Below are 27,131 nucleotides of genomic sequence, written 5' to 3' on the forward strand. Positions count from 1 at the left end.
GGCGGCCATTTTGTGTCTCGCTGAGGAGAAGAGTGCGCCGGAGGACCCGGAGGTCGAGCTTCTCGTCGCTTTAATAGTTGTCGTTTTTCCTTAGTTAAGCAGCCGCCGCCGCCGCCATGGGACGGAAGAAGAAGAAGCAGTTGAAGCCTTGGTGCTGGTATCCTTTTTTACCCTTGGCGGGCGAGTGGCCGGGAGGCTTCTCGAGCTTGGAAAGGAAGAGGTCGGGCGGCCTAGCCTGGCTTTTTCCCTTCCCTCAGGAGATGGAAGGGACCCCCGGCGCCTACTTCAGCTGGGCGTCGAGGCCAGCCTCCCTTCCTGACTCCACTGCCCCCGCTCCCAATATCCACCTGGGCCTAGTTCAAATAGCTCTCGACCCAACACAAAATTTCCATAGGGAACGGGTTGGATTTGTTTTCTTCTTCTCCTGCCCTCTCGCGCGCCTCTGGTTGCCAACGTTTCAATCGGCCGCTGCAGCTCTGCCCCGTTAACGAAAACTTCCCTCAGCGTAGACATACCAGGTTGGCCACGTTTATCGGCCTGAGAAGCTTCAACTTGATTATTTCTGCCTTTAAAGAAACAAAAGCAGGCCTGGTTGGGGGTTTTTTGTGTGCTCCATGAGCCATCGGCTTCTCAAATATATATTCCTCTGTTTTAGCAGGTGACCCAAAATTTACCAGTTGATTCGGTTCTTATAAATTTCAGAGGCCGTTTTCAAAGAAAGGGATGTTCTGCATAAATGTTGGTCTGCTGCCTTACTCCTATCCTACACATCTGCTTTTCATATATTCACAATGGGGATAATCCATACTCTTCGGTTTTGCCTTCTCCGCACATTCCCCTCCCTCCAAATTTAGATGTTGTTTGTGATATGTTTTGCTTTGAGAAGTCGTGTTTTGACCACGCAGTGAATAATGTTTCTCCTGGAAAGATGTTTGAGGATGCATGAGATATAGGAGTAAATATGGGATTGTCTGAGTCTTGTTTTTCTGAAATACGTCTTGTTGAAGTGTAGGCTGCTAGGTAGAAAGGGGGGGAAATATTTTAGGTAGATCTGCCAATTTTGTGTGCCTTTTCCTCAATAAATAATGGTGGTGACTTACAAAGAAAAAGAATATATTGGGAGTATATAATAGTTTTGTTTTTTAAAAAATTAAGCCTACTTGCTTGTATAAAGCCATTTGTGAAATTGTTTTGAAGTACCAAATTAGAAATGAAAGGGAAGTGATTTATAGGAAATGTAGGTTACTTTAACTTGTAGAATATTAATTGACATATCTGATCAATATGATGTACGTGGTTTACCCATTTTTATTTTCACGACCATGTAAGGTAGGTTACGCTAAGAGATGGTGACTCTGACCCTCTAACCACTTCACAGCACTGGTTCTTTGATACTAACCAAGCAGTCCCCGCAAGGGGCAGGGGGTGTCCTTGGCAGAGGAAGCATCACTTCATAAGCTTGTATTGACAAATACTTGTATTGTCAATACTGGCTTGTATTGACAAAGACAATGTAAACACCACGCGTTAACCCACACAAAAAAAAAAATGAATAATGGGAACTGTAGTTTATTAACTACAGTTGCTAGAATTCTTTGGCAGGTAAATGTGTTTTAAATGAATGATGTGTACACAGCCATAAACAGAAGCAAGGGAACCAGAAGCTTTAGTTTAGAGCTCTTGTGTTGTATCTGGGCATCTTACAGTTCCAAGCCCTCCCCTGGTCCATCCCCTACTGCTCTTGGGACACCAGTGGTGAACAGATCTACAGTACTATTATTCTAGAGGTTCTCTGACAATGGTCCCCTCTCTCTCTCTCTCTGCTGAGAGGAAGATCTGTGATATCCTGTAGCCTAGGAACATCCTCCTAGGGACCACATGATTTCGGTCCCTTATTAAATACTGATTATATTTTTATTCATGCAGACTTTTCCATGTACACTTGTGTTCAACACTGCTCATAATAATTTATTATTTATACCCCACCCATCTGGCTAGGTTTCCCTAGCCACTCTGGGCGGCTTCCAACAGAAAAATAAAATAATTGATTAAACATTAAAAGCCTCCCTAAACAGGGCTGCCTTCAGATGTCCTCTAAAAGTCTGGTAGTTATTTTTCTTTTTGACATCTGGTGGGAGAAAGTTCCACAGGGCGGGTGCCACTACCGAGAAGGCCCTCTGCCTGGTTCCCTGTAACTTGGCTTCTCGCAGCGAGGGAACCACCAGAAGGCCCTCGGCACTGGACCTCAGTGTCTGGGCAGAGCGATGGGGGTGGAGACGCTCCTTCAGGTATACTGGACCGAGGCCGTTTAGAGCTCATGGTACCAACCCCCTCATTTTAAATCATATCTAAAAACTGTTCAATTATAACCAATATACCAATCTTAGTATGACAGTTTGAACAGGAATACATAATAAAATACAAGGTCTGTTCAGTTAGAATAAGGTGTGTTTGGGGAAAATAAGGAAAGCTTAGTGTGTGCATCCCTTGATCCAGAATAGCAAGTCAAATTAAACTTGATATTTGCCCTCCTAAAATATTCAATGGGCACAAATTAACTGCTTATAATGTATATTGTGACGTTCTTGTGCCATAGCACTACCTTCAACACTCAAATCCCTTGTTATTAATTAGTATATTTCATACTTTTATGAGTAGGGACTCTTTCTGGTCTCCAAGAAAGAGACGCAAAGACATAATTAGAGCTTGCATATTGGAAGGCTAACTGTAGCCCTATTTTGTGTTAGGGCCAGTGTTAGAAACTGAAATATGAAAGCTAGGCGCTAAATGGCACCTTAGACCTAGGTTATAGGTGCAACAACAGAATGTATAGGTGTGCCTTTTTATAACAAGAATACAAAGTTGAAAATGAATGATTGCAGCTAAAATTCATGTTCATTTTTCATGTGGTCTAGTCCTTCCCCTGCCCACCCCCCTTACATTCTTAAGAGGGTCTCTTCAGTCTTCAGAGAGTAGCTGGAAGTGGGGAGGCAGAAAAAGCTCCTTTCTTTCCCCTCTGCAGTTTTAATCTAAAAATTTAGGTGCAGTACTGTGCCCAGAGCTCAGAAACTACTCACACTAATGAAATTACCTGTCGCAAAATGCGCATAGAACAATGGGAGTTTCGAACACTGGTTAGGACGCAGTTGTCATCTGCAGCAAGAGTGGGCAGAAGGTAGCTCAACATTTACAGAATGATGTCTTGAGTGATTTGCAGTAGAGCGGCAAGGGTTTCATTCTGATTCCCAATTTAGCAGTAGAAACAACAAAACTGCTTCCCTGCCCGATTAGGCTGATGAAATTTAAACATCGATCAGAAATGGGTGTTTGAGTGCAAGAATTGTGAGCTCGATTCAGTTCTGGTACTTAAAACAAATTCCTCGGCTCAGAATGTGATGAGAAGCACTCTTTTTAAATTTTAACTGTATCTCTTTTGTATCTACCAGAGCTAATTGCCACTGTCTCCCTGGTGAGGCATGATGCCAAGCATATAGAACCCCTCCCCTGATTTTGATGGTGCCTCAAAAGCTCTGCAAAACAAGACCTCTCCAGAAGAGAGACTTGATCAGTTCTCTTTGTTACATTAAGCTTTGTGACAAACTGTTCAAATCTCTTTGTAACAGAATTGCTTCTTGTTGCAAATTAGAGAAGGAATGTTTTTTTTCTGTAACAGACATTTGGAAAAAAGGCTCACTCTTCTTTCTGCCTGCTCAGAAGGCCAACAACATGACCTGAAATGTGGCAGAGCTAGGGTTGGGTGCACTTTATTTAATGGTTGGCAGCTCAGCCATAGCAGAGATTGTGGGTCCCTGAGCTTAATCCTCAGATTCACTATGTTGTGATTTCCATATCATTAATTATCCTGTATGTGAATCTGTATACCCAGGCATCCATTTTGCAGTCTTTGCTGCTGTGATTCGCAACATCCCTTCCTCTTAAAGACATATTTTTATAACTTTACTATGTTGTATAGTAGGCATAATAATAATAATAATAATAATAATAATAATAATAATAATATATTTATACCCCGCCCATCTGGCTGGGTTTCCCCAGCCACTCTGGGCGGCTTCCAACAGAAAAATGAGATAAAATAATCTATTAAACATTAAAAGCCTCCCTAAACAGGGTTGCCTTCAGATGTCTTCTAAAAATCTGGTAGCTGTTTTTCTCTTTGACATCTCATGGGAGGGCGTTCCACAGGGCGGGTGCCACTACCAAGAAGGCCCTCTGCCTGGTTCCCTGCAACTTGGCTTCTCGCAACGAGGGAACTGCCAGAAGGCCCTCTGTACTGGACCTCAGTGTCCGGGCAGAACGATGGGGGTGGAGACGCTCCTTCAGGTATACTGGACTGAGGCCATTTAGGGCTTTAAAGGTGAGCACCAACACTTTGAACTGTGCTCGGAAACGTACTGGGAGCCAATGTAGATCTCTCAGGACTGGTGTTATGTGGTCCTGGCGGCCGCTCCCAGACACCAGTCTAGCTGCCGCATTCTGGATTAGTTGTAGTTTCCGGGTCACCTTCAAAGGTAGCCCCACGTAGAGCGCATTGCAGTAGTCCAAGCGGGAGATAACTGGAGCATGCACCACTCTGGCGAGACAGTCTGCAGGCAGGTAGGGTCTCAGCCTGCGTACCAGATGGAGCTGATAGACAGCTGCCCTGGACACAGAATTGACCTGCGCCTCCATGGACAGCTGTGAGTCCAAAATGACTCCCAGGCTGCGCACCTGGTCCTTCAGGGGCACAGTTACCCCATTCAGGACCAGGGAGTCCTCCACACCTGCCCACCTCCTGTCCCCCACAAACAGTACTTCTGTCTTGTCCGGATTCAACCTCAATCTGTTAGCCGCCATCCATCCTTCAACCGCCTCCAGGCACTCACACAGGGCCTTCACCGCCTTCACTGGTTCTGATTTGAAAGAGAGGTAGAGCTGGGTGTCATCCACATACTGATGAACACCCAGCCCAACCCCCCTGATGATCTCTCCCAGCGGCTGCATGTAGATGTTAAAAAGCATGGGGGAGAGGTCAGAGCCCTGAGGCACCCCACAAGTGAGGGTCCCGGGGTCTGAACACTCATTCCCCACCACCACTTTCTGAACACTGCCCAGGAGAAAGGAGCGGAACCACTGCATGACAGTGCCCCCAGCTCCCAACCCCTCTAGACGGTCCAGAAGGATGTTATGTTCGATGGTATCAAAAGCCGCTGAGAGATCCAGCAGAACTAGGAAACAACTCTCACCTTTGTCCCTAGCCCACCAGAGATCATCAACCAGTGCGACCAAGGCAGTTTCAGTCCCATGATGAGGCCTGAACCCCGACTGGAAGGGATCTAAATGGTCTGCTCTTGCAGGCATGCCTGGAGTTGTTCAGCAACCATGGACAGATTTAATGCTTGCGGGATCGACTTTGGTATTTCACTAGAACCCCAAGATGCAAAATAGTTACAGGAGACTGGTGGAATCAGATGCAAAATAGTGGCCCAAGAGACATAGACCCACAACATTTCATTAGCCCTATATTAAGATAATCTGCAAATCGTCATCTCAGTTGCTACAGATCACTGCAAATTCTGATAGTCTAATTTGAAAGGAGAAAGAAAGATCCTTTTTTTAGTGATGAAACAAGCTCTTGGAATCTACTGTAAATCCAGTGATCCAGCAGTAGGTCCCAATGTGCCTCCTGCCCACCCTCTTATATCCACTTATCAAAGAAATCAAAGTGTAATTAATACATTTTAAAGATCTGTAGCATTCCTTGAGAATAATTATTGTAATAGGTTTAATTGTAACATTTTTACTTCCATGCTTTCCTTAACAATGTGGCATAGGTATTGTAATAGGGATTTTGATGATGAGAAAATTCTTATTCAGCACCAAAAAGCAAAACATTTTAAATGCCATATATGTCATAAGAAACTGTATACTGGACCTGGCTTAGCTATACACTGTATGCAGGTAAGTGCTCGGGTATATCCTTTTTTCATATGGTGCTCTATTGAAAAGCAATGTGCTGCTGTTTTGTAATACTCTTCCATAAATTATGAGTATTTTAGATTTCAGAACCAGCTGCATTAATGAAAGCTCTTTGGTTGGCCACGGTAGGCCTTTGGGCCTGATTTGCCCAGGATAGTGGATACAATCATGACTTTATTATTTGGTAGTTGGTTGGAGTCTCGTCTAGTTCTAATTCTTTAAGAATTTAAAGCTACATTTGTAACTACTATTGTAGTGTTTTGCATGCTTGTCTGGGAGTAAATACCAGCATAGGATTGCAAATCTGAGCTTGCTTCCTGTGGAGAGATTCCCATAGAACAGCCTTTTTGTTTACCCCCTCTGGTGTGTGTGTCTTTCTACCTGTATGCAGAGTGTGTATGTGTGTTGACCACACCCACTGCCATCATGTGACCCTTGGAGAATGGTCAGTATAAATGCAGCCCCAAAAATGTTAGTCACCCCTGTTTTAGACTTAATTAGACCTAGCCCTGCTATTTGATTTAGACTAGTTTTATCTGCATTTGAGCTAACTAGAATATAGTAAACTGCCTTACTTCAGATTATTTGTCCATTTAGCTCAGTGATCTATTTTGACTGGCAGCATTTCAGAGATTTTTGCCATCCCTGCTACCTGATCTGATACATTCTGCATGCAAAACATGTATTTTACCACTGGACTGTGGTCCTTAAATCTAAGATGCTATAAGTGCTACAGAACTAAATTATCTTAAGTTTTTTTTAAAAGACAACAACAACCATATTAGTAACTTACCATGGTTTGAACTTATATTTGCCTACTTTTCATAGGTACATAAAGAAACAATAGATGCTGTTCCAAATGCTATACCTGGAAGAACTGACATTGAACTGGAAATCTATGGTATGGAAGGCATTCCTGAAAAAGACATGGATGAAAGAAGAAGGCTACTTGAACAAAAAACTCAAGGTAAATTGAAATACTTCAGTATGGAATGGGCTCAGTATTTAATTATCATGTTCTGAATATCACCAGTACACAGTGAGATTACTGTGAGCAACAGAGATGTAAATCTAGACATATAGGTATTATTTTATGGGTCTTTTAAATTGTTGTGACACTAAGGTGCATAGTTGCACACTTGTCAACCTGCTTTTTTATGGATTGCAACTTAATGCTTGAAAATCAAAAGTGGGAACTCAGTATTGGGTCTGAAATGATATTGGTTGTTTTTGGAGTAAATCAATACACCTAATGATAGTTGTAACATAGGCTTGCCATACATCAGGAAAATCCTGACACATCATGGTCTTTAGGTAAAATTGGCTTTGTGGGGATTTTCCCAAATCTGCAAAATGTGAGGGGAAACCCAGGTGTATGGCAATGTGATGGAAAAAGTAGTGGAAACCGCTCTAAAAGCTTAAAACCACCATTTTGGGGGAGGTTTGTTCCACAGAAAGCTGAACAATTTAAAAAAAGCTCAGCAACTTTGTGAGTGTCAGGAATTATAAGCACCTTATGTGCCCACCTTTTACAAAAGTTGGTAGGATAGGTAGCTCAATGCCAGTGGAATTCTGGTCCAACTGAAATATATTGTGCCCTGTGGTTTCAGGCTTCCAGGTAGACTCCTATTTGTTTAAAATTGCTTTCTTGTTGAAAAAAAGAGAGGAAATAATTTTACTGTGCTGCTGTGTGATCTTATTCTGCAGTAGCTTTTATTAATATTATGATTCTTATAACCAATTAATAAAATACCAAGAACCAGCAATATCACTAATCACATCATTCAGCACAGTTATTGGTTATATATTCTGGAGAGAGAGCGGGGGAAGCTGCGTTGAAAGGTTTAACCGTAAAAGGAAGAAAGAAATGTTATTTGTATATCCAGTGGAAGCTAAACCAGGCTATTTTATTCTCTTTGTAATGGCTGGTTATCAAGGTAATCTTTGACATTTGTTTACTTTTTCAGACTAGCAGAAGACTCCGATACATCCAATAATTGGCATTTTTAGTGCTGGTTGCAGCTTCACTTGCACTAAATACATCCCAATTTATGTTTTCTGACCCAAGTAGCAAATGATTAGATTGTGTTATGGATTCTAATTACAGTTTAAACAAATAAATGAATATTGTTTGTAATTGCTCTAAATGTTACTGAAAGAGTCATTAGTTTAGGTTTAAACCTAGTCTCTACTGTTGAAAAGGAATATTTATGAGATAAAAAGTATAAGGCAGCATTCCATTTTATTTGAAGCAAATTGCAGGTAGAGTGATCCAGGATGGAATGTGTTTAAGAGCAAATAATTTAACATCTGAATGTTAAAACTCTTTCAGCAGAAAGCCAGAAAAAGAAACAACAAGATGATTCTGATGAATATGATGACGATGAATCTTCGGCTTCAACCTCATTTCAAGCGCAGCCTGTGCAACCCCAGCAGGGATATATACCACCAATGGCACAGCCGGGTTTACCTCCTGTGCCAGGTGCACCAGGAATCCCTCCAGGTAGCTAGATGGAAATAGTGTGATGATTGTCTTAGAAGTTGCTTCAGTAATGGGAAAACTTTAGTTGGAAACATTTTGTGACATGCTATTTTGAAATATAATGGGTACTTATAAACAATAATTAGTTGCTCCATACTGAATACATTTATGTTCTTCCAAATTATTTGAGAGCTGCAAAGCCAGTCTTATTAGAGGGGAAAACTCTAAAATTGCCTTGAAAATATTTGATTGGAATTTTAGAAACGGCTCCAGTTCTGCTAGCTACCAGACAGCTTCACATCCCTGAAACTGTGGTTTCCATAATATACAACTTGTGATTTGGAATTTGGGTGCTCTTCCTTGAAAAGTTGTGCTTGGACATAAGCAAATGTGTAGAGAATTCTGGGCTATATTGAACGAGTTAGGAAAACAGAAAATGTTGGTTATGCAACTTTATTCGTGACATTGTAGTGCCATCTATTAACAAGTCCTCTGGGCAGTTTGCAATACAATTTACAGTTTACAATTACATATGTCTCAAGTGGAAGCTACTAATCTCTAATGGTCTTTAACAATGGAAAGGGTGGCTTCTTCTTTTTTAAACATGTGACACTTGGTACTCTTTGAACTAGCAGTAGTCTTTTGTATTCATAAACATACTTTGCGCCATAATTTGGAGCAGCAGCTATCTCAAATGGCAGAAGGGGAAAATCCCGTGGATAATATTAATAATCAATATTCTTACAAATCCTGTATTCATCAAAAATATTTGTGTACAGTATCAATAATCAACACACATTCTCTGGCTTTCAGGTATACCACCATTAATGGCAGGTGTTCCACCAATGATGCCTGGAATGCCTCCAGTGATGCCTGGAATGCCACCTGGGTAAATAAAAACAGTGCATTAATAGTGTAGTCCATGCCTAGATAAGTATGCTTCATTTTCACATCCTGAGCTTTTGGACTTTGAAGCTGCACACTAATTGTACAACACCCTTCTTAAATCATGTCTTAACATTTCTGTCAGTGGGCAGGGATACTCCTTTTTTTCTCTTTAACCTTCTTTATGCCCTTCATTATGCATTAATTCTCTTTCCACAAACTCAGCACTCCCATTCATACTTATTCTCTCTCACACCATCTGCATACATGCCTATGGCCCTGGTGTGCCAATCCCTTTCCCTTGCCGATCTGCATCTCCCTAGCAGAATTTCTTACCCAAACTGTCTTTTTCCTGCTTTGTCATTCTCTCCTACTCCACCTCACCCCACACAGTTACCCCTTCCCCTCTCCACTCTTTTTCCTAGTTGGTGTATCCATTGTCTGCCTTTACCACTCCCTCCGGAAGAGATAGAAACAACAGGAAGGCGTGCAGGCAAGCTCAGTTTCCAGTGTTGTGGCAGCTACAGTGTCTGACTGAAAGACACAAGGCTTCTCTGGCTTCTCTAGCAGCAGTTCTGGATCTTTGCAGAACAAATGAAACCACAATGGGGCTGAGGGATGAGGTGGACCAGAAGGCAGCTTCATGGGTTTCATATAGCCTGGACCCAGTTTCCTGCCCCTGTTCTACATGTTACTGTTTCAGATGGTTCCCAAAACAATATTGCCTATTTTCTTGTTCCATTTAGAACAACTTGGCAAATACTGGAGTGGCTGGATGTTTCCCCAGTATCATTAGTTCTCTCCAATGGTTTTGAATATGGCTTTCCAGTGTGGTTTTGGCAAAGGGGTCTGTCTGCTTTTTCGGTTTTTTGAGTTGGAAATCTGATCTCCCACTCTGCTGCTGAGTTCTGCCTGCTTCCCACATCCATCTAAACAACTTTTACAGGCATGGAGGGAGTGGTGAGTTCAGGCTACCACATCATTGTGCACTTGGCTTCCCCTTCTGGCCTTAAGACATAACAGTTGAATGGCATCCCAACTGGTTCTCCACATGCTTTGAGTTAAAATTGAAAGGTATGAAATGATTCAGACAGGTCTGCCATGGCTAGCTACTGAAAGCTGGAACTTACATTTCTCAGTGGAAATCCTTGGATGTCCTTAAGAACATTGTGTATCACAATCCTTCCCCTGTCTGGTGGTGCTCTGCAGATCTTCTGCACTACAATTCCCATTGGGGAAGCACTATAGCTCAGTGGTACAGCACATGTTTGCAAAAGGTCCCTGGTGTTTCTAAGTAGGGCTGGCCTGAAACTCTGAAGAGCTGCTGCCAGTCATTGTCAACAACACTGATCTAGATGGACCAGTGGAGTGACTTGGTATAAATCTGCTTCCTTTGTTTTCATCAGCCCCAGCCAGCTTGGCCAGTAATCAAAGGTGATGGGGAAATAAGAGTTCAAAACACATGGAATGTGGCTTAACACCAAATCGGTTATTGTGTATGTTACTACTATGGAAATTCCAGTTTTGGTGTTTTTTTGCTTCTGTTTTGGAAATACAATGTTTGGTGTCCTGTTAAAAATTTAATAAAAATTATTGAGAGAGAGAGAGAAATATGGACCACACCAAATTGGGGAAGGCTGCAAAGTTCTGATACGCATTCTATATGGACTTTACCATTTTCTTCATTCTTCATAGGATGATGCCAATGGGTGGCATGATGCCTCCAGGACCAGGAATCCCCCCTCTCATGCCTGGTATGCCACCAGGTAGGTCAGGAATGACGAATCCATACTGTGGTGAGAGTTATTTTATTTTGTTTTTGAACTGATCTGGAGTTGCTGTTATTGCTCTGCATAAAATGGTGCACTTTTTGTAGGGTTTGAAAAAAATGGCACAGAAAAAAGTTTGCTCTATGTCTGTTATAATTCTTTGGAACATGTTATTAAAAAAAAACCTCAATCTGGACATCTACCAAAACTGTATGGCATGGGAAAGGAACACTACGAAATGAAATAAGAGTTGGTATAAAAAGTTCTTAGTGCAAAAAAAATGGGGCGGCTCATACTTTGAAGTCTTTGCAGCTTTCACCTTGATTGTGACTGTTGGCATCACTTAATTTTATATTCACCCCTAAATCAATTTGTGGATAAAGATGCCATCTTGTTCTGGGGATGTGGTAAGAAAATAATTTCCTTTGATTATTTTTTAATTTTATTTTTTGCAAATATAACAGTGGAAGTGTTACTTTGCAGGCACAGCTAATCAGCTAAGCCTGGATTTTTCCTCCCCCACTCCTGACGTCCTATAAGATGTTAGGGTGGTTATGGCTTGGCTGAAATGGCATCAAGGGACCAGGAGGCTTGACAGGCAAAATTAGGCACATAGGCTGGCAGTTCCCCACTTCTGTATTTATCAGAATTTAAAAGGGTGGTTGGCCATAGCCCCATGAGCATCATTATCTAGTGGTGGTGGTGGTGGTGGGAGTCATTTGTTCTGCAAGGATGGACAGGTGCCACTGCATTATGGTGGTGTCAGGTTTCTGCACGTGAGTGTCATCGTGGCATGGGGCAAACTTTCCAAATTTCAGTGTAATATGTTGGTTGTTGGGTTTTTTCCCACTGTCAGCAAAAAGTCTGAATTTTGCCTGGCTAGAAAGATGTCTGCTGTACAAAGTATGAGTCTTATTTATAGGTCACTTTTACCTCTTGCCGTGTCCACCATTGGTATGTGGCTAATGGAAACAGTTCAGATAAAGGACTGACTTGACAAAGCAACGTGAATGTGCCGACGCTCAGAGAGAATCTCACAGCCACTTTGCTTCCCCCCCCCCCAATCCTTTTGGCCATGCCAAAGATTTGGCTTACCTTTTTGTCCAAATTGGGATTTGTGGTTAGCCTTTGTCCTCTCCAACTATGATGCACAAAAAAAGCCGGAAGAGTAAAGCATGCACATTCATACACCAATTCTTGAAGTTGCATGATCAGAGCAGCAGCATTTGATCTGGCCTCAGGCCTTAAGTACATATGCACACACAACATAAAGATCATTTGTAAAAACTATTGCTGCCAAAAAGTTGGCTTATGCTCCTAATAATAGTTTACTGTCACAGTTTTCGTAATTGTGGTTAGTTATCCCTTCTGTCTATTTCTAGCTGTTCTCTGTTACTTAATAGAATATTGTCCTACCATTAAAAGGAATCTAATAGGGACATGTTTTTATATTAAAGTCTTCAGAAAATTACCATCAGAATAATTTTGTTATAGGTATGCCACCACCTGTTGGTCCTCGTCCCGGTATGCCTCCAATGACACAAGCACAGCCTGTGAATGCTCAAGGTGTACTTAACAGACCTCCCGCTCCTGTTGTTGCAGCACCAACTCCTCAGCCTCCCGTTACTAAACCACTTTTTCCCAGTGCAGGACAAGTAAGTTTGTTTTACATCCTGATAGGAGGATTTTAAAACTGTGTTTATCACAGTCACGCTGCAGAAACACCAGCACTCAAATCACTAGGGTTGTTAGGCAGATTGCTTGGTATTTGCTCCTATCTTTTGCTGGAGTTACTATACAAATGTAGTCTCAAAATGCAGGTTTGCTATTTATACCTGCTGTCTTTCATGTTAAGGTACCATTTTATTTTATTTTATTTTTGCAAAAGAATAAGTATGTTTTGATCTCTGTTAGCAGGTGCTCAGGGCCATGTTTCCATGAAGAACTTTTATAGCCATTGGCTCATCCTTAAAATTATAAATTCATATTTTCATAAGGAGAAATCACAGTGAGTGAGCAGGAGCATGCTTCTGAAATGATTTTTTAAAAGATTCTTCTGCTGCCCTACAATGCTTTCTTTTGTAGTCGGCTAAATTAAACTGTTAATCCTTCTCCTGAAAGATAAAGCAGTTATGCAGTAATGAAATAAAATGCACACATAGAGACATTTGAGAACCACTTGCTGTTTAACAGAGTGGAATGGTCTGTTTGAGAGAGACATGCTCTCTCCTGTTTCATTGGATTCATTGTAAATGAATAAGTCTCGTATGACTTCCAAGCATATTGCAGAGTCCTTCATAATGTGTTGTTGCATTTTGAACTTCTGCAGGGAAGAGATTCATTTACAAAAGTCAATCCAAGATCCTTCCTCTTGGTTATCTTTCACGCATATATTCGGAGACTGTTTACTGTTTCCTTTCTTTTATGCTACAGATGGGGACACCTGTCACAAGCTCAAGTACAACTGCATCCAATTCAGAACTGTCAGCACCTTCTAAAGCTCTGTTTCCTAGCACAGCACAAGTACGCAGGAAGTTGCAGTTTAAAATTGCTTTGCTGGTTAACCCTTTAGACCGTTATGTAAACATTAAAATATCTGCCTAAACATCTTCAGATAATTGTGGATTCCTGATTATGTTTAGCTATTAATCCCAATCTTAAATTGTTTGTATTATTTAATTATTTTACAAATTGTGCATAATATTTCGGTAATAGAAATAAACAAAAGATTCTACATTGTGGTTCTAAAGGGTTAAGAAGAGCATGAAAGCAGTTGAGTGCGTTTTAGTTGGCAGTGGTTTACTTGATGCATGGTTTATTTATTTTTCTAGTTTATGCTGTTATTTTTGATGCATCGTGATAAAAGTAAGGAAATGTCCAAACAAAAAATGCATCATGTCCTAAATCCCAACCTATCTAGTCCTGAATTTGAAATTCAGTGAGGAGTGCAGAATTTGTGCTATTGCTTGTCAAAGCATTCTCTCATAAGTGAAACTAAGAGCCCCCGAAGTAAAAAACATGTAATAGCTTCACAGTCATAGTAGGGTTCTGTCTTTCCCATTTGATGCAAATAAGGTTTTTTGTAGTTTGTAGGAAAGGAAAGTAGTTCAGCACTATAAATTACTATTTGAGGTGCCTCAGAACTTCATTTTGTTTTTATGCAGAGAATGCTTTTAAATTCACCTGGTTGACCCACTAGCATTCTTAGAAGAAAAATCTTCCTATATATTCTAATTGTGTTTGAATGCTAACTTGCCTAATACTGTTCTAAACCAGTAATTTCTAGATTGGCCTAATTACAAAAATAACATTTCTTAATAGATCTGAATTATATTGAACATACTGTATGAAATGATGAAAAAGGGATGGCAACAAATAGTTACCCAATTTGTCTTGCTCGTTTTTGATCTGCCACATCTCATTTTTGTAGTGTGTTTGTGTGTTGGGAGGCACTATTATTTTTTTCATCCCAGTTTGCTTTGTTATGTAATGAGGCTGAACTTTTACTTTATGCTAATCTAGCTGTGCAAATAGATTGTAATGCTACAGTGTTTAGAATTTTTGCATTTTAAATAGCATTGTCCTTATAGTTTAACTTTGTATTTTTACAGGCTCAGTCAGCTGTTCCAGGGCCGGTTGGTACAGATTTCAAACCATTGAATAATGCACCTGCAACTACCACCGAACCCCCAAAAGCTACATTCCCTGCTTACACACAATCTACAGCTTCAACCACTAGTACAACAAACAGTACTGCAGCTAAGCCAGCTACTTCTATAACAAGTAAGCCTGCTACCCTTACGACAACCAGTGCAACCAGTAAGTTGATCCATCCAGATGAGGATATATCACTGGTAAGTTAAATAGGATTTCTCCTTGCTCCATAGTTGTGAGGAAATGATCAAACAGTTGTACCGTTTATGTGGCAGCTCTGCTTCCCACCTCTTCCCTCACCATTTAGTGCGTCTTAACATGAATTATAGCAAATTTAGAATTGCTCTGTTTTCTGCAGTATACTTCTCAGAGCCCAATACGGGTTGCGTTAAAACTCATGTCAGACTGCTTCATATTTATTGGTGTGCTTTATGAACCAGATTTTCAGACTCCAGTATAATGGCACAATCCATAATACTGAATAATCCCTAAATCCTGCTTCAGAAGTAGTAGAAAAAGTTAATGCAGAAGTAGAAATTGATAATGTAGCATTTTGTTATACCAGAATTTACATGCTATAATATGTATCTCCGTAAGTTTAAAGATGAGATTTAATTGGTTGAGTAAGCCAGTTTAAATATTCTTCCTTGAATGTTACATGAGCTGTACTTGTGTCTCAAACTGACCTTTGATTTGAACTCATATTGTTGAAATTATCCCTGTGTGCTTCCCTTCATAGGAAGAAAGAAGAGCGCAGTTGCCTAAATATCAGCGTAACCTCCCTCGACCTGGGCAGGCATCCATGGGCAATCCACCAGTTGGACCAATGGGAGGTATGATGCCACCACAGCCGGGAATGCCCCCCCAGCAACAAGGAATGAGACCTCCAATGCCACCCCATGGTAAAAACACACTTAAGCTTCTTGAAATCCTTTACAGTTTATTTATTTATTTCACAGCATCTATATGCTACTCGATTGTAATACGAGCTTGAAGCGATTTACAAAAATACGCAGGTTGATTGCAGCCTAAATGCTTTACTAGCAGCAGTATTGCTTAAAGGTGTTTGTAATTTTTTTTTTTTTTTACCTTCACAGGTCAGTATGGTGCTCATCACCAGGGCATGCCAGGATACCTTCCTGGTGCAATGCCTCCATATGGTCAAGGGCCCCCAATGGTGCCTCCTTATCAAGGTGGACCTCCTCGACCGCCAATGGGAATGAGACCGCCTGTAATGTCGCAAGGTGGCCGCTACTGATGCTACTGCAAACGCTCTAATAGGTTTGGAGATTAAACCTTTTCTCATCTTGTGCTGTTAATATAGCCAAGCTTCCATCAATTAAAACTTCGTTGTGACTTTTAGGGGAGGAAAAAAAAAACTTTCCACATACAAGGAACTTTTTGGACATTCTTATTTTACATGGCAAAATTTGTTTAGAATAATAAAACAGGAACTTTCCCTGATGTTGCAATTTATACTGTATGGCTTCTTTTTCATGTTTCATCTAGGTTTTTAGAAGTGAAGTATAGTAAATATGGTTCGTTAAATTGTGAAGGCGCTGGAAATACATGAACGTACCATCTTAAAGGCAAGTCCTGTAACCTTACGTTGCTGTTCATAAAATCATGCCTTCACAGCACTTCAGGTGCTGTTGGACTTCATGTCCCCAACAATAGTTTGGTGAGGGCTTTTATTGTTACCATCTACTTGTACACTTAAGTCTGAACGTGTAACGATATTTAATGTATTTAGAGTTTCCTGTTGCAGGGTTTATAAAATTGACCTACTAAGTTCACGTGACTTCCTGTACTGTTAAACTTTATTGTAATAAAATGAAAGAAAAAAATTGTCTTTTTATTCATGACCAGCTGTGGACAACTGCCTGAAGGTTTGTACTGATGCATGCTATGGTAGCTTGTGGTATAATAAATATAGATTTCCTGATGCTACATTGATATATTCTGAATTATTTGAACTTCAAAGTCACTACTTTAGCTGTATGCTGTAGCTGACTCCTGAACAAGTAAATAGACCTGTACACTTATTAAGCAGTTGCAACAAAGTCTTGGGCTTAAGAAGACAGACATGTTTTTTTTCTGAATGGTGCGCTTTCTTAAGACTTCTTCATAGCTCGCTGGTTATGATACTGGTGTGCTGTTAGGGTTGCCAGGCTCAATAGAGAACAGGACTTTTGTGCCTTTAATTGCCCTGCTTTCTTTTGAGTCTGGAAACCTTAAAGAGAAACCAGCAGACCCTTTGCTTGGAAATTAAACAAAGGATCTGCTGGTTTCTCTTTAAGGTTTCCAGACTCAAAAGAGAGCAGGGCAATTAAAGGCACAGAAGTCCTGTCTATTGAGTCTGGCAACCCTATGTGTTGTTATGTTTCCTATGTGTAAATGTGCTTATACTAAAAAAAATGCTATTGTAGAACACATTTTTTGGCTTTGCTTCAGTTGATACTTAGAACTATCTCTTCCTCAGTTTAGAGACTTCAAGCTGCTTAACCTAACATTAAAGATTTCTCTTTTTAAAGCTTAAGTGCAAGCATTGGCTTCTGTAATAAAGGTGACCAGCATAGAGGGATCCACCATAAAACATAGGTTGCAGAATATCAGATTAATCTTAGTCAATTGATCAATTAATCTCTATCTGGGCATATCAAAAAGCAGTCTGGTTAAAAAAATACAGCTGAAGCTGCCCTGTATGATTCAAACATTGTCTTGTCCTCATTTAATGGCATGAAAGCTTCATGACTGTGTGACAAGAAAAACAGCTGTGGTGAGGTTTCAGCTGTGTCTTTAACTGGACTCTGTCCCGTTTATAAAACCTAGCAGGAAAGAGGGTAAAATTATCGCCTTGGATGACTGAGCAGTTGTTGCTCTCAAGAGGCATGATGTATTTGGGAGGTTGTGCCTCAGCATTTTGAGCCTTGTTTGTTTATATGCAGTACAAACCAGATCTCATTTTTTATTGCTTTCTGTTGTCCTCCTTCCATCAGTTGATTTATAAAGACAAATTCTGTTATTGTCATTTTGCACTCCACCCCTAGCTACCGGTAATAGTAATATTGCATGTTAACAGCACCAATTTATAAAGTAAAAACTATTTCCAGTTTGCATACAGTCTACTTCAGTCCTTTGCTTGGTCTCAAAAAACTTTATTGTTCATGCTTGAAGTTTCTTTGCTGCTTTCTGTACATCCTCTTTTTATATTTTCGTAACTTTTGAAAATGCCCTGCCTTCCTTTAGAAACTTTGGCTTTGTGATCTTCACTCATTGTTTTAAGTTTTTTTAAATTTTTATTTTGAGAAATTTATTTTGCTGGAGTACTGTGTATTAAATGTCTGAGCAGTGTTATTGACACTTTGAATATGCTTTCTGTTGACTGGCTACCCATTTCCCCAAAAAGTACTTCAGAATATGCAGCCATGTTCACTGTTTTCTAATTACTTCACCCCTTTAGCTGTTCATTTATTTCTTTTTGCACTATTATGATGGCAATTGTGCAATTATACATACCTGTTGACCATTATTTGAAGAAGTTATGCTTGTTTTTCTCATTCATGAAAACACATATCTGAAGCTTGCTTTGACATTAACTGTCTCTGTAGATCCCCGTACTAAAGAGGCAAACAATTTTGGCCATGGGCTTGCTTAAGTAACTTTTCCTCAATCTATGGCAAAATTATACACAATGATTTTTCATTTTGTTCATCCAAGGGTGCTATTCTTGTAACATGGTTCATGCCTAATGAGCCCATTAGCAAGCCTTTTGTAGCCCATACTGGCCATTTTACATTTAAAAGAACTAGTGTACAATTTGTACTACCGGTAGTTGCATCCAGACTCTCCTTCTACTCACAGAAGAAACTGAGATTAAGCAGAGGCTCCTGCTGGATGGAGGGGTAGGCAAATTTCCTCTTCAGCCCCTGCACCACTTTCCACATTGTTTCAGAGCTCACCAGAGCAGCTTTGCAAGAGGAAAGAGAAATTGGTACAGATCTCCTCCCCCTTCGTCCAGCAGGAATATGGGAACTCTGTATCCAATAGACTGAATTTGATCAGAAACGTACTAATTTCTACTGTAGCCTTGTATTGCCCCTTTATGTTACCTGGAGTGGCACAGGTTCCCCATCTCTGCTGTAGAGAGTCACATGTGCTGTACGCTTGGGTTACAAAGAACTATCCTCCCCCCCCCCTGGAGGCAGGCATTCTGAAGCCCGCAGGTCCCTCTATCTTCTAGATAGAGGCTGTTGAAATATATTTGCTCTCAGTGGAAGAATGCCAATCAGTTTCTGTCCTGCTTCCACTGAGAGACAGGGTGCTCTTGCATCTGTTGGAGGTGCAAGGGAACAACTTACATTTTCAGCATATATTCAAGGCCTTTATGTTGAACTTTCTGAATACAAGCTTGTTTTTAGAATAAAAGGTTCCATAGGTGTTGCTAATCCATAGGCTGGGGTCATTCGTACATGTAAGGAAACCTTGGCCAGTTATGAGAATAAACCTCAAGTCTCTTGTGATTTACTCCATTCATTCTCTTTTGTTGCCCACAAGGAAGGAACAAAAAACTTAGTTCCTTGTGATATCTGAACATGGGAAACTATTACTTGTTTACAGTATTTGTAATAAGAAGTGATGATCCAACCATGGTTTTGAGAACCGTGGTTGGCTTAATTGAAAGTAGAAGCTTTTTATCTCCTTCAGAGTCGCAAAAGCAGTAGGGTGCACAAAAGCCCATGGCTCACTCTCCTAGTAGGAGGACCATGGTTTCTTGCTACATCTAAACTCGGCCATTATGGAAAGGAATTTTGATACTTTACCAAATTTGTTACCTCTGAAATAAAAACAAACGAAAAAAGATTTATCTAATACAGTTGTCTTAATAATTGTACTGGTCTAACTACTATGCAAGAGTGATGTAAAGTTTCTGAACAGCAGATTCGTTTTTTACATTTTTCACTTTTACTGCATTAGTTCAGAATATTTTATCACTTGTAGGGGAAACACCCACTTTCTACTGAGTGTCATATAGCACTGGTCAAGCTGGAAGGTGAGCACTCTAGTTGGGTTTTTTTTTCTATACATTAGTTCTGATTTACAGATTCCATATCTGATTCGTGTGGAGCTTAAAAGTTGAGACCAAACCTTTGCTTGATCATTGGAATTTTGTTAATTTTGATTGCATGTATTTTTAACTTAATTGGGTTGTGTTTTTCTAAAATTTAAATTTTTCTTCTTCCTATAGCCCTGCCATAGGACAGGCTGAGGCAGAGTCTCAGTGTTGCCCTGTTCAGTCTGAGGCAAGTGGGATTTATTTTATTCATTCTAGGGGCTTTCACAGCTTTATAGCTGTTGGATATTCATGTCCCCAAACTTGCAGCAAGTTTGGTGAAGGCTCCTATCTTTAATTTAATTTAGGATTTTTATAATCTTTTGATGGGCTCTATATTAATATTGATACTCTGGCTTTAGGGCTTAAATTTACTGTTGTTAGCAGTCAGAAATCTTAAAATGAGTCAAAACATTTCCTGTTCAATTGTTAATCCCTCCATCACCTTACCCTCTGAAACTTGGTGTAGCGATGCCATCTCTTAACAATGAGATGACTGCCTTTGAAATGGTGCTGTGAATTTTAAAAGTCCAGGAGTTTTGTTGGCTGTGTTTAGTATTGTTAAGAAAATGCCTGTGTTGAAATCAGTTTTTCTCCACTGATACACACTTCTGCAGTTGGGGGTCAATGATATCAACTTGACCGAAATTTACCTGAAACAGTTACCTTATCATTAAATACGTTATCTATCATAAATTAATATTAATGTAGAGCCCACAGAGTGGAGGAAAATGCAGTTGTGAGTTTCATAAGATGAACAAGTGAGATAAATGTTTAGTAGGAAACATGATTCTTTCAACAGCCTTACTTTAAAGGTAAACTTGCCATATTTATGTGCACTGGAACATAAATGAGCATAGACATTTAGGGATTCCTAGTGTAAGCAATTTTCCATATATTATCCACAGAACATAAAACAAACATTTAGGGGTTTTGGTGCCATTTGAATCCTCCCTTATAATTTTTTTTTGCTAGACTCGTGTGAAAACACATGCGTTATTTTAAAATAAAGATTTAAAATTCTGAGGAAAGCTGCTGATAAAAGATTTCCAAGAATACTTGAGAATCTACTTCTATCAGCAGCTCTTGCAACAAATCTAGTTTTCGTTTGAGTTTGAAGGTTTCACATGGCACCTAGTTTTCTGGGTGGTACCTTCAGTTTGCACTCGCAGAGCCTCAAACTGCTTCTTAAACTCTTACTTAGTTTTTAAGAGTTTGGGAATTTGGTGTGAGAGGCTGTTTCCCCTTAATTCAAGGGATAGTCCTCCATAAGTTGTTGGGCTCCAAATCTCATCAGCACCCAGCCACTATTGTCAGTGGTCAAGGCTTCCATGAGTTTTAATCCAGCATCATTTGGAGGGCTAAAAGTTCTCCATCCCTGCCTTACACAGTCCTCTCACCCAATCCTCAAAGTGCTTTTCCAAATTCAAGTGTTGATTGCTTTTCTGTGGCATCTACTAGCTCTGGCTGTAACTCATGTTTTCGTGGTTGCAGTTTTAAAACTCTTACTTAGAATTACCTCCGTCGTAATACCTAAGCAATACAACCAGCTGCCTGTTACTTCTCTCACATGCATGCAGAACCCTCTGCAAGCTTCTCATTTTCTCCAGAAATTGTAAACCAGAGTAATGTTTGGAAAGTTCACTGTGACTACCTCACATCTGAACGTAAGCTGCATTCAAATCCTCAATTCAGTATATTGTCATTGTGTGTGACATGACTTGACAGTTAATGTTGAAGATGGACTCCGCACTGAAGATGGAAAATAGCAATCAGCGTTTCTTCTACAATGTCCTCTGCTTTTGAGATCTGTTTTTTTCAGTATCCCCCCCCCCCCCCCGGTCAATAGACAATTTATTGAAACATGCTTTGTTTGGACGGACTTGAAACAGAAGGGTTGTATTCATGGCTTATATTATCTTTTTGAGTATCCACAAGAAAATAGCTTGGGTGTTAGAATGCCTTTACTGTCACCCTGTAATAAAATAGATAAAATGAGTGCCTTGATCCAGTTGCATGATTTTAGACAGGAATCACTTGATAAGAGAGAACATGTTTAGCGTTGCATATCTCCTTCATCCACTCTGAGCCCCCCCCCCTTTTTTACACTTCTGCAGCTGTCCTACAGTCACATTTTCTAGCATATACCTAGTGTAACTTTATGGTTTATGAAGACTGAGAGAGACATGGTTTTGTACAAAAGTATGTGCCTATCTCTTTATAATTACAGAGCAACCTAAAAGTCTGTATGAATGTACTTCAAAGGAGATCCAAACAGGTTTCATTGCTTTCCTTTGTAACAACTCTCTAAATTTTGGCTTTAGTTCAGAAATTCCTCTACCTGCAGTACACCTATTTTCAGGACCAATAGTAGAACTTCTTGGGGCATTGTGCTTCATTCATTCTGATCTCTTGAAGTGAGATGCACAACCAAGTTGAACTTTGAAAAAAAAAATAGAATTAAGATTTAAATTACAATTCTGAATTGCAGTTCACCCAGATTTTAAATTTTATCCACCATCACAGAACTTCAAAATGCTACCCAAACTCTCACATTGAAAAAGAAGTTTTGAGATTTTGTACATTAGCAATTCAAAGGGAAACTGCCGTCATTGCTTACATAGTATTTGGTCCCCGCCCCAAGTTTCCCTTTAAGAGCTCTTGTGCAAAATTGTCAAATTGATTTTTCAGTAAGGAAGTCAATAGGCAGCAGTTTGAGAGTTCTCTGAGGCCCCTGCAGTGTGGAAATACTTTAGATAAGTTTGTGGTCATCCATATGTCATGCAGAGTCATGTCTTAATTTGAAAGTGGGAAGAAAATAGGTTCCAGCTGTGTCTGGCTACCGTTTTCCTCAAGTCTGGGGTGCTGTTATTTGAAGTACTCCGACTTGACTAAAGGGATACAAGTAGTTAAATCAAAACTATAGATCATTTTGTGTCATATGCATACACTTGAGTTAATTTTGCTTACAGTTTTGGCAACTGTAAGAGGTAGCATTAATTCTGGCCACTCTTGCTATATTGGTTTTGTTTCAGTTTTAACTGAGGCAACACTACTCGCTTTAAAATTATATGCATCTGAATCTTTTGGTGTGTGTTTTTTGTTAAATGCAACCACACAATTACTTCACATCTTTTGTATAATAAAGTATTTAATACATAATTCAGTCCATATTGCTTGTTGACCACTGTGACGCATAAATTTATTTATAAAATATTTGACCACAGAATAATTAAATTTAAGGAATCTTGTTGGGTAATGCAATAGCTCAGTTGGTAGAGCGTGAGACTCCTAACTGCAGGGGCGAGGCTTGGAGCCCCATGTTAGGCAAAAGATTCCTGTATTGCATGGGTTGGACTAGGTGACCCTCATGGTCCTTTCCAACTTTACAATCCTATGAACGCACAGTTACATTGTCAGTGCCAGCTGTTAAATGTGAAGTAACTTGCTAGAACAGAGAGAAATAGTATTGCACTACATTGCAAGTGCTGTTTCAAGCTGCTTTTAGGTTTTTGAGAGATCATACATTTTGGGCATTTCCTATTCTGAAGTTTCCTAGTCTGTTTTGGTCAGCTTAACCATTTGTTTTCCTGGGAAGCATACTTAAGAGAGCCATGCTGAAATGGGGGGGGGGGACACATAGAATTACACTTCCATTCTTTTTGGCCTACTGAGTCTGCGCTGCCAACTTAATAGATTGGAATGTCTCACTGCACTATTTCCATACCTTGTTCAGATAACAGGTATTTGCAGTGGAGCATTCTTGCCAGTGTCTGGCAAGACTAAATAAGTTGTTCCCTTAATTAAAAATAAATGTGAAGGCACAAAAATGCCTTCACTAAAATGGCAGTTTTGAATCACTGATGTATGCCTAGCAAGCACTGTTTTCAAAATGTCACACCTCTACTTCACTCAACAGTTGCTAAAAGTTAGGAGTCGAAGTTCAGTATAAATTTTACCCTTGTGCTTAATTTTAAGAATAGTCAACTCAGCTAGCATAAAATATTTTATAATCCTTTAGGAATTCAGTCAGCAATTGAGGGTTCTCAGACTGTTAGTAGTAATACAAGAACAGGGCTTTCCAGTTCATTTTCACTGATACCCTTGAAAGAATGCTACAATTTTGTTTGCAACTTGCACTTTAACATTTGAACTGGTTCAACAAGTATATTTGAGTTCAGTTTGACGGACTACTTAGGAGTTAACAGTTGCTTTAAAAAAAAGTGCAAGAATTTTGGTTTGTGTTTCAAAATTTAAAACTAAATTATGAATTAAGCTTTTTGGTTTAATATAATTTGTGTTTTTATTGACTAGCAGCAGAATTTCAGCATTTGCTACTTACTGGTAGAGAAGAAAAAAATCCCACAGCACTGCCAGTACAGGTTAGTTTAATCTGTAAGTACCTGATGTTTGTTTGAAATCCTGTACTACAAATGCCATCTTAGTACATGAGGATGGAGCCATAAGTTATCTGGAGAGGGTTGCATCTTACTACACCTAAAAGGGATAAATATTCACAGGCTCTGATTAAGAGGGGGAATTACAATAAATAACCGATTTGGGTTTAGTGTATCATGTGGTGCCATATTCCAGTCAGGGATCCAGTAATGCACTTTTTTCTAAGTGGGAAATCATTTGACTAAGGTTGATTGGAAAATAACCTCAATCACATCTGGGGTGAATGGGTGTTTATGCTGTTAACAAAACAAGAGTAATTAAATATTCTGATTCTTTCTTCTTAGCAGTCCTTACAAACACCCATCAGCACAGCTTTGTTAACTGATGAGCACACCTTTTATGATGGGCATTATTGATACGAAATGTTGTGTCCTCTGAAACCCTTGAATCTCAACACTTCAAAGCCTAGATAATTTTTCTTAGGTAGTCCCTTCTCTCTTCAATGGGTTCTGAATATTCAGTGTTCTTTGGTTATTTCTTAAAGTCGACTATGCATTTCTGTAGTGCTGCTGTTTTGCTTAAACTGGTGGTTTGTGCAAAAATGTAGTTGCATCTTAATTAGAACTGCATGTTTTTCTGTATCTTTAATTTTCTGCTGCCATGTTTACTAGCCAACTTAATTTGGTAACATGCTTTTCAAAACCTGCTCTCAAAGTGGCAAACTAAAGCTGTTGACAGTTATCGAGCATTTTAAGTAAATAAAGTTGAGAAGTGGTCACAACCTTGACACAGAAATATCAGCTTCTCCCACCAACTCTAGGCAAATCTCTTGCTTTATCGATTGCTTCATCGATATGAGACTGCTGCTGCCTCTGTGCCATTGCAATCTCTCTCTTACTGCCACCTTATATTCATGTTCAGCAATCCTGAAACTTCTCCTTAGAATTGCCAAAATCTCATTGGAGCAGCTTTAGAATGCTTAAGACTTCCTTGTTTTGAGCTGGGCTTGTTGGCTTAGAGTTAAGCTAGCACAGGGTTACCGGTCTCCTACATTTTAGTTTGATCGAAAAAAAATCATGTTAATTGGTTAATTCTGTGGTATTGGGTCTTTGGATCTTTGGATTGGGGAGTAGGCTACAACTAAAAATAATCTTTTGTGATCAGCATGAGAAAACAAAACTATGTATCATGCCTACCAACACGTGGGTAATGAAAATGCTTCTTAAAACTACGTCAGATGTGGAAATCTAAATCTAGATTTTAAATCTAGCTGCATTTCATAGTAAAGGTTGAAGAACCCAGAAGAACAAGTAGTCGCTGTAACCATTCAATATATGAATCAAGAGTGTTGTTCAGAATGTCTTGGTCCCTTGTTTATCTAGTATTTCCCAGTCCCATTTCTCTAGTCAATATATAGTATTTTATAAGTATGACAATCTTAAATCTGCCAGCTCTGTAAACAGTTCAAGTTATTTTTGGGCAGGGGGGAAGTGGGCAGGATAAACAAAACTGAAAGCTAACCACTACTGTTGGCATTCAGTAGTTCAGCCACAAGAATTGAGTTGACCAGGGCATCATGTTACAATTTTTGAGTTGCCAAAGATTAATTTGCTTTCTACCTGCAAGAGAAACTATGAACATTAAGAACCTGCCATTCATTTAGAAGACTCCTTTTTTAGAACACATCCTATCTTACTTACTGTGGTTGTATTGAAAATGAGGGTATCTTGTAAACATGATTGAAATTTTGATAGTTTCCCTGTCTTAACTTGTTCCCTTTACTTTCCTGTATACTAGGGAAAGTTAATACTTAAAACTAGTTTGTTGATTAGTGATGAAGTTGCTACTGAAACACCAAACTACACAGACACCTAATCATATGATTATCCCCAAGTGATATGTAAAGGGCTCAGCTATGCCAGGGAAACACCAAATTCTTAAGGTGTGTGGTAGGATATACTGCTTCACACAAGCACAACACTACACAAGGAGTGACAAATGCAGTTTAGAACCCTAGCATAAGGAGTATCACCAGGATCATATTTATTTCTCCTCTGACTTGTGGGTCTAGCTTCTATTTCAGGCATCCCCAAACTTCAGCTCTCCAGATGTTTTGGACTACAATTCCCATCTTCCCCAACCACTGGTCTTGTTAGCTAGGGACCATGGGAGTTGTAGGCAAAAACATCTGGAGGGCCGCAGTTTGGGGATGCCTGTTCTATTTCAAGCAATGCCTTAATGCTGACTAGATCATTGCTACTTGGTATAAACTGGTTAACCAAATCTAAATGGCTTTGATCGTGCACAACAAGATTGAATTTTCTGGAGGGACACACTAAACACTTGGGCCAGTTGATATATTGGATTGCATTTATATTTGTAAACAGCTCTACATAGTATGAAGCAGCTGGCTTTTGTCCTGCTTATTGCTGTGCAGCCGGAGTGACCTAAGTGGAGTATGTTTTCAGTTCCAAATACTGTAACAGATCCTGTGATCTTACTCTGATCATATGAAAACAACTTGTGTAGTCCTGCAGACACCAGGAGAACCAGAAAGTGAGGGAACGTATTTCTGATCTGGCAACTCGGTAAGTATCTAGCATCTTCAATTTTGCTGGTCTTTGACCGTATTAAAGTTTTCTACTCTACTAGCATCTTCAATGATTTTTGTTGGTGATAAAAAAATAAATGTCATTATTTCATTCATGTAGCATTTCCCTGATGAATGGCATAAAGATGGGGACAGACAACTTGTTTATATGCTTTTGATTAAAATTATACAAATAGCATTATCAGATGTACGCTTAAATAAAGCTGTGTATCTTTCATTCATTAAACTTTGAACCAGAGTTAA

General features: G+C 39.6%; 1 protein-coding gene across 29 annotated transcripts; it reads left to right on the forward strand.

Moving 5' to 3' along the window:
- On the forward strand, positions 1-27,131 carry ZNF207 (zinc finger protein 207). Of its 29 annotated transcripts, none has more exons than XR_015947969.1 (16): positions 1-157; positions 5,832-5,958; positions 6,805-6,943; positions 8,309-8,479; positions 9,272-9,347; positions 11,039-11,139; positions 12,607-12,767; positions 13,546-13,635; positions 14,724-14,966; positions 15,506-15,668; positions 15,864-16,047; positions 16,276-16,355; positions 20,015-20,069; positions 24,194-24,261; positions 26,807-26,865; positions 26,989-27,131. XR_015947969.1 is itself a non-coding variant. In XM_060271998.2 (12 exons), exons 1-11 carry the CDS (start codon positions 117-119, stop codon positions 16,022-16,024), a joined length of 1,473 nt encoding a protein of 490 aa, XP_060127981.1. In that variant the 5' UTR covers positions 1-116; the 3' UTR covers positions 16,025-16,047; positions 16,276-16,716. The 29 variants fall into 29 exon arrangements, 11 of the variants coding, with proteins under 11 accessions (XP_060127981.1, XP_088517510.1, XP_034959759.1 ...); XR_015947967.1 differs by having other exon boundaries at positions 24,197-24,274; XR_015947968.1 differs by having other exon boundaries at positions 24,197-24,261.

The sequence above is a fragment of the Zootoca vivipara genome, chromosome 2 (assembly GCF_965207765.1).
Source record: "Zootoca vivipara chromosome 2, rZooViv2.hap1.1, whole genome shotgun sequence".
Taxonomy (NCBI): Eukaryota; Metazoa; Chordata; class Lepidosauria; order Squamata; family Lacertidae; genus Zootoca; species Zootoca vivipara.